Here is an 8,575-nt window from a genome sequence, read left to right on the forward strand (position 1 = left end):
TCAACTTTTGTCAATTTGTCAATTTGTCAACACATTTTAACATTTGAAACAGTCACTCAGTGTTTCTAAGAGCATACCAGCGACTCTCCTAGAGGTTTTTTCTTGCCTTTGAAAGTGAGGGTAGTTCAGGGAAAGCCCTCTGTCTTCAGTGTTTTCTAAAGCTGTGGTTTAGTTTAGTTCAGATGAGAGACATACATAGAGTGTGTGCAATGGAGTTAATGTGAGTTATAGTGTGGGATATGAGGGTTAAGTGTAGGTCAGGTGGGGTGAACGACATACCTTCTCCCAAATCCAGTCAAGATGCTGCTGATAAAGTTGTTCAAAGCAGAAATGCTCCTGCCATACAACATTTATAACACTTTACTGCCAATGTCATGTTTTTGAGGAGAAACTGTCACTTGATTTGCACAATGACATTATCCCTCTCTTCCGCCACTTACTTGTGTTTGCTAAGGTTGGAGCCAAAGCTGTGTATAAAATGTATATGGAGATGGATTGGACAACATTTAATATGCAATAGATTATATTAGCTTACTTCATTTGTAGCCATAGACACACATAGATGAAAGTAGATATGTCTGCATTGTTGTCATTAGGCTACATGCACAGTTTGGAATGTGTGTGTGCAGGTGTAGGGTTAACCCTAACCCTAACCCTAACCCTAACCCCCCTAACCCTCTGTGCACAAACATGCTTAAGTATAAAAAATCTTGAAAAGACACAGCTTCCAAACATGCTAATTTAAAGCTACGTTTTATTGACCAACATCCCTGGTAAAAATTAGCTAAATCTGCTCTCAAAATTCATCTGGAGGAGCCTGGTATGCTGGCAAATTGGCCACGGAAAAAATTTTGATGACTTGATGGTAGCAAAGTCTGAAAAAACTAATATTTATAATTATAGGGCCTGGAACACTTGTTTAGTCTACAGTATGTTTGACACAAGATGTCAGTGATTCATAAATGTGATACATTGATAAAACCACGTTTTACAACTATTTTTTTTATTTAACAGAGAAATTGTAGTATATTAAGCATGTACCGGCTGTGTTCAGGGCAGGGACATTTGTTCGTACATAATCAAACTGATCTGACACTTATGAAGCTGTCTATATGTGTCACCATAGCTGTCGTGCTGCTGGAGCATAATCAAATTGAAATTCGTAAACGCTTTTTTTTAATGCTGGAAAATCTAATGATTACGGAATTTATCTTGCAAGTAAGCCAATCAAACTATTGGAGAGGTTAAAGTTTTCATATTGATAATTGTTTGATTGATTGATTGATTGATTCACAACCTCAAAGTTACCGGTAGCTCCCACCAGCCACTGAGTGGCACAATGCTTTTAATAATTTTTACACACCTAACATTAAAAAGTAAAGATGAAAGTGCAGAAAAACATCCTTTTTTTATTTGTGATGCATTTGCAAATAAATTATAAAAAGTCTGTTAAACATGGACAGTTTGTGATGCATCCACAATGTCTGTTGTAATTAAAGCTAGCTTAGCAATGTTTTCATAGCTTCACCTCTGCCTACCCCACAGCTTCCGATGCAGCTTCAATTGCTCGATAAGTAGTAAATGAATCAAAGTAAAGTAAAATCATTCAAAACACAAACTACACATGTTCATTCATTTATATTACCATATTAACTACAACCCACGACATCCAATGTATTGTCCAATATTACTGAGCTAGGTGTTTGGCTCACTGTCATATTCTCAACATGAACATAAAACCATTCATGGAGACAGTTTAGCATTTGATAGTGGGCTGAGTTATAGCTGAACAACGAATGCATACTTTTCACCATAAGAACTGTGTTCATGTGAACTTGGAATCAAGCCACAACTCAACAGTGTACTCAACACAAATCATAGGTACGCTCAGGCACACCTCTGTGTGTCGTCTTTGTGATCGACAGGCAGCTGTCCAGCATTTTATGCAAGTATCCTTTGGGAAATAGTGATATCTGGCGATGGCGGATGGAAAGGATGACTTGAACTAGTGACTCTTAAGAACAGGTAATCCTTGAGGGTCACCTGATACAGTATGTGAGATCAGAGGCTGTCTTCAAATGCTAAGAGATCACTCCCTTTTAAAACAGGCCACATTGGACAGATCAGTATCCTGTGGGTTTGTATAGACTCTTTTGATGTGCCTGTTTGAAGCATATGCCTGGTTTGGTTGTTTCATGTGTAAACAGTGTAATATTTATATGTAATATGTCTGCAGTGTAGCGTTTCACTACAAAATACATGCCCATAAATGTATTTGTGAGGTAGTCACAAAGTTGGAAAAGTAAAATATGCTTCAAACTCTGAATTGCTCACATTCTGTTCATTAGATGAATGTTACACTGTGAATAATAATGGCATTCACAGAGTTCTGATACTTAAAGTAGGCTGGATTGACTCCACAGATCACTCTGATGTTTAGTTGCCGAAAAGGATGCAGACCCCATTTTTCTTCTAGCCCTTTTATTTTCCAAAGCATTGTGTAAGAGGGAAAAAGACGAATATAAAACTTTGAGAATTTACGGTTCCTTATTGAAAATTTAGTTTTCATTCTCTTCCTCCACTGACAGCACCAGAAAAGGAAGTCTTCACCTGCTGTGTTCCCACAGCATTAGATGGGTGAAAAGGAAATAAATAACAAAAACATAAATCTCTCGCTGCACAGAGCGAGGGAGTGAGCTAGCGTGCCAAAAGGTTTTAGTTCTCTAATGGTTGTTTAAAAGAGTTCCCAGACATAAGCAGCTATTGATGATTGGACATAAATATAGTAGACTAAACTGGCGTGTCTCCACTCAATGGTTTGTTAGGTAGACCTGTTCAGCAAGCTAACCCCCATACTGACAATGCTAGCAGGCTTTTCTGTAGTCAGCTCACGCTTCAGCTTAGTAGTTCATTTACTCAGCTACTGTTCAAGTAACCTGAATATTCAACTATTTTTAAATTTCCCAGTGAAAAGTGCAGACTTTAAAGTAACCTTCATGTAATCTATTGATTGGCTGTTCTCCAGCGGCTAACTACTATGTTGACATTGCAAACAGGCTGATATGTAGTTGGCTCTTGATAAATCTATATATTTAATTATATATAGGGGGTCTGTTTGGTTAAACATGAGTGGAAACAAGCAGTAAGTCAGATGTCCTCATAAAACATAATGAGAATAAATTAGGATAATTGTCTTCAGAGTGATGAAGTTAGACCTACATTATAATCATTACGTAACATCTAGTGGGACAAAATGACATCATGCCACCATTTCTATTTTGACTTTTGATTTTGTACTGTAAAATCCCCTGAGGTTCAACTTTCTTTTTCTATTGTGGTCTGAAACAAATAACCATAACTGTAACGCCACCCTCCAAGTGAACCCTGGATGAAATGCCTTGAAGACATAGGTTCAATTTTTGTCTTGTGCACTCTACATCTCAGCCTTTTAACCCCTGGGCCCAATTTATGGTTTATTATGCTTACATGTTACTAGAAAAACTGCAAAAGTTTGCCCATGGCAAATTTCTTCAAAAGAGCTATTAAACACAGCAAGTTCACTGAACCCCTAAGGTCTAAGTTTAATTTACCCTTTCAAACTATGACAAACAGCATGTTGCTTCTAAAAATCACTGTAATAACTGACACATTTGTATGTTTGGTATTACATTACATCTATTATATTTTGATAAAATAATATACTGAAATCCCAAATCAATTAACACATACAGATTGGTGTGGCATATTTTTCTCACATATGTGAGAAAGCTCAGGTGGGTGTCCAGGTGGGTGAGCGCTGTGTGGGTTACCAAGGCGATGGCTTTGTCCATGGACCTGTTCGGTCTGTAGGTTGTCACTTTAAGATATTGAGTGATGGCTGTGATCTTTCTTGAAGCATGTAAGAAGAACAATCACCCTTTTTTTGCCAAGTATGTTTTTAAACACACAGGAATTTGACCTCCCCTTTACCCATTTGTGAACAGTGAACATACACAAACTACACTCTTTCACACGGCCTTTTCAAGGCGGGATTGTTGCACTTTTATTCTGCCTCTGTTATCTATATAAAAAAAGGCATAAACACATAATAAGGGGGCATTGTTGTTCTGTCTTTAGCAGGGGCTGGATCCACATACTTGCCGAGTGCAGAGCTGGGTGGGCTGGGCGGATGCTGATGATCTGTTACACATCACGCCTCTGATTCTGGAATGCCTGCTGTCTATCTTAAATTACACACTGGGGTCGGCATTATATTGAGTTGGTTGGTTCAGTCCAAGCGAGCAAAGACATACGATTGAAGGGTGTCCATAACGATATGACATCAGGATCTCTGTATGAAGGAGACTACTAGGAGCAGTGAACTCAGACATACACCATGGACTTTAGAGGATGGGGGTGTTCAAACACCCTTCCACCCTCAGTCCAGGAAATAGAGCCAATAGCCTTTTAGTATGAATTAGTATTTAAACTCTAGGCCACAGTTGCCCCAGTGCTTTATCATTGAGTTTTAAATATAACTTTACTAATCAAATCTGAACCAAATGGGGAACTGCATCATATCGTGTCTTGACTATTGCATCATCCTTCCCACAGGATGCCTGACAGCTTACACACTGGAGACAGCACACAAGATAAGATCCAAACTGCAGTGAATCTAAGGATATATCACATCAAAGTCCCATGACAAGAGAAAAAGCCACATGCTGAGTCCTTCACTCTGAAACCTGCTGTGTCTCAAAGGGTGAGTCTGGCATTCAGTCAGCTCTTCAAAGAAAACACCTTGTTGTGCGCATCCCACCATTGCATCTGTCTCACACAAGATTCACGTGACAGAGACAGACTGTGCTAATCTGCACCACATTTCCTCTCTGTCTTTGATTTATGCTTATGTTGCTACGTTCTCAACTGGTAGTTTGCAAAGACATTTGCTATGGGATCACATGACCATATGCTTCCATCTAGTGGTCATCCACCTGTACTCCACTGACCACAGGGGAGGAGTCAGTGTACAGGGAGAGGACCACCCATTTCCCTCATGCTATTATATGGGTTAAATCATATCAAATCAAATAACTTGTCTTTCAGGGGCAATTGTTGACTGTGTTGTGTATTAATTAGCTTAAATAACAGTTTGTACGAAGCCACATCGTTGTTAATTATTTCAAAGAGACCATTTGATTGCTGTGAACAACAGTGCCACACACAAAGTTCCATTCACCTCCATTTTTATTTTTGGTGGCAGCGGAAATCGGAGAGATTGATATCTCTATAACCTGGGCATACGAGCTACTGACCACGTAACTACATTTTCCCCGGTCTGATTACAGCTGGGGGCATTTGATGCATATCCCCCCCCCCCCTCTCTCTCTCTCTCTCTCCTGTCAATGTCGGTTCAGGCAGAAGTCTTACCACTGCATTTTAGCAACAAAACATGAATTTTTTATAATTTTTCTCTATCAGTCAGTTTCCTTATCAGCAAAGACAGACAGCTGGTTTCATTTTATGGACTAAATTTCATGAATTGGAAAGTGCTAGAACCAGATGGCGCTAAAAGTGTGGTTAATCATCAATGAATGTAGCCAGTGCGATTATTTAGTGCACAGTGTCATGTGCTAAGATGTGTGCCTTCCATGTCACAGCTGTTATGATACAGTTGAATAAGTTGGGCGTGGGAAGCCCCATTAGCTTGCTGAAAGCTTTGCTGATCTTCAAGAGGCTCTTGTGGTTAGTGGCCGCAAAGCAAACTGAAGAAAACTAAAGAACTGGTCCAATGATGCTACAGGGCAGCAGGATGACAAGTGTTTTAGCTTTTCTGTTGACAGCGTCTGTAAACCTATATGCTGCCTTGACTCTAACTGCTGTTATTGTCGGGTTTAATACCAAGACTCAAAAATAACTTCAAGCATTAACGATCTCTCACTATGTGGAGTAGATTCAGCAGAAAAGGTGAAACTCAACAACCCCTGTTTTAAGATTTTAATCAAAGGGCTAAATAAGTTGACTTCCATGGGTCAACTATCTTATTTTTTATTTTTAATATTTACACATGTACAGAAGCTGATAGTGTTTTTTCTCAAGTCAGGGCATGGAACGTTTATTCGGAATTCCTTCTCAAACAATGAAGTTCACACCCGAACACTCATCGCTCCACTTGTCACCAGTGCTGTGTCTAACCCGCAACTGAGGTCAAAGTTTCTCATGTAGTACAAGATGTAGCGTCAAATACAACAAAATTAACTTTGACCATTAATGACCATTTAACTTTCTGTTTACCATTGTTGTCGCTATGTCCTCTGTGCAACTCTAACATTGATATCAAATCGAAATCTCCACACATACCTAACCTCTTGTTGAGGCCACTAATAAGTCACATTAAAAAACACCACCCGTGAGGAGCTCAAGGGTCAGAGTTACTGTACCATGACGATGTTCTTGTTACCGGAGGTATTTACCCTTCATTTACACGAAGCTGGCCTTTTGTTTTAGCCTTTGTCCTATGCTAATACCTGAAACACTGGGAGACCTGGCACTACCTGACCTCCTCTTGATTCAAAGCTGGATAGACAAACAAAAGCTCTCTTGTCTAAGCTGCAAGAAAAATGCACAAGACACATTTGCTTTCCAAGACGATGGCTTTGCTTCAAATATGACAATTGTGGCTAATGTACAAACTGGATCAGTTGTCCAACATACAAAAGGTCCTGTGTCCATTTCAAAACCAACTCTTGGAATCTGCACAAATGCTGAGCAGCCTGAGGAACAGGGAGGTACACTGTAGGCTATGACTATGTCTATATCATGAGAAAATAAGCAATTGAAAAAAACTCAAGTTACAAAATTATTGAATAATCTTTCAAAAAATATACTAAACACTTAATGAATTCATTTAGTCACACTCATAAAACCATGATAATCTGTTACCATTTGATTCTGGTCTGAATCAGTTACCCACTATTACAAGCCTGAAGAAGTGACTGCCTGTATTTCTCACTTGCATCAAGTCTTAACAAGCCATTTAATATGGAACTCAGCATTTCAGATTAAATCCGGCAGGGGATGACAATATCTGCACGTGATGACACATCATTTGTGTGTAGCTCAATGTGACTTCTACAAATAAGTCACACATCACTTGACTCCGATATACATCAGTCACAATAGAGTAAAAAACCCACTAATGAACTTTAATGTTCTGCACAACTGGGTTTAATCGGGTTGACTTTGTGACAATATGTGAAAACAGAAGGAGAAACTACAAGAGGAACATTTAGCCTTTGAGACGCTTTATGGACACTGTACTGACGTGCGACTGTTTACCTGATCAAAGCCTTAACATTTATTATGAAACCTTGTTTTAGTCTCTCTCTTGTTGGAGTGTCAGATAGTGTACAATATGGGAAAATAATAATTAATGAAGTGCAAGTGTTGGCAGCCTGACGTGTTCACACATCTGCGAGTGTTTTGTGTTCCCACTTTCCCAAATTCTTGTGTTATTTGGGATGAGGAGAAAAGAAGGGGAAACATCAACGTTGGAGTCAGCTGTGTACACTTGCACACCCCATGATGCCAGACCTTCTGAGCATTCTCACCCACACACACACGTACAAATACACCACATGCCCCCTCTTTATTCACTTTCTGTGTCTTGCCTGACTTTATATCAAAGAGCACTTCTAGTTGAAGATGTTTGATACAGTGTGACCACACTCGAGATCTTTTGCCACACACCATTAAACTGTACTACCGCTTCCACTCAAACAGCCTGTCTTTTGTGGAACCCATGCACACTTTGGGCATTTTACATTCCACAGTGGCTTACTTTTAGCTCTTACTGCTGTAAGTAAATAGCCCTGTACTTCACTTTATCTTGCTCCGTCAGAAAAACTCAAAGAACAAAATCATTTCAAAAGGCTTGCATGTGACCATCCTCACTTACGGTACAACCTCACACAGCAGCTTGTTTGAAACTTTGATTTTGTTGGTGTCACAAAGTCCGACTGAAGAACTGAGATGACACTTGACTTACCGTAAATGCAGGATTGACTGACCCCTGGTCCTTGAGCCCGAGCTCTATTTTCTCCTCTGTCGTGAGTTGCATTCTGGATCAGAATGCAAGGTGTTGTGCAGTTGCTTCTGAGGACCTAAGTGAAGTCTGCTCAAACACACAGACACGCGGTGGGGGTCTAACCCGCAGACTGAGAACAGACCTAGGAGGACAAGTGACCGCCTCGTATCACCAGGGAAACAGAGTATCGCAGTCAAAAAGAGAGCGGCTGTGTTATTTTGTAATCTCCTCCGTGGCTCTAAGATGTTTCTGTTCTGACGCTAAGTGAATGTAGGCTTTAGTTACACTGACTTACAGTCATGTGCCTGCTGGTGTGTGACGAGTGGATCCTAAGAGAGTAGACAAGCACGTTTGTCACATGAATTACTTTGTCATACACATTAGGATGATCTCCTCTTATCATATCTTACCTAGTATTTTTGGGGATGAATATCATGGTGGAGTGTTTCGGTGCATGGATCTTTGTTGTCTAATTTGATTCATGGCTGTTTCTCCACCTTTTTACCTGCG

At 39.8% G+C, this 8,575-nt stretch overlaps 1 protein-coding gene across 1 annotated transcript in view; it reads right to left on the reverse strand.

The window, feature by feature from the left end:
- Window positions 1–8,270, reverse strand: part of si:dkey-106n21.1 (solute carrier family 23 member 2) — a 41,254-nt gene extending 32,984 nt beyond the window's left edge. The window contains exon 1 of the mRNA XM_035157115.2: window positions 8,027–8,270. Coding sequence (XP_035013006.1) covers window positions 8,027–8,098 — 72 coding nt within the window. The 5' untranslated portion in view covers window positions 8,099–8,270. The remainder of the gene's footprint in view (window positions 1–8,026) is intronic.
- Window positions 8,271–8,575: the final 305 nt, after the last annotated feature.

The sequence above is a fragment of the Hippoglossus stenolepis genome, chromosome 5, assembly GCF_022539355.2.
Source record: "Hippoglossus stenolepis isolate QCI-W04-F060 chromosome 5, HSTE1.2, whole genome shotgun sequence".
In the NCBI taxonomy this organism is placed as follows: Eukaryota; Metazoa; Chordata; class Actinopteri; order Pleuronectiformes; family Pleuronectidae; genus Hippoglossus; species Hippoglossus stenolepis.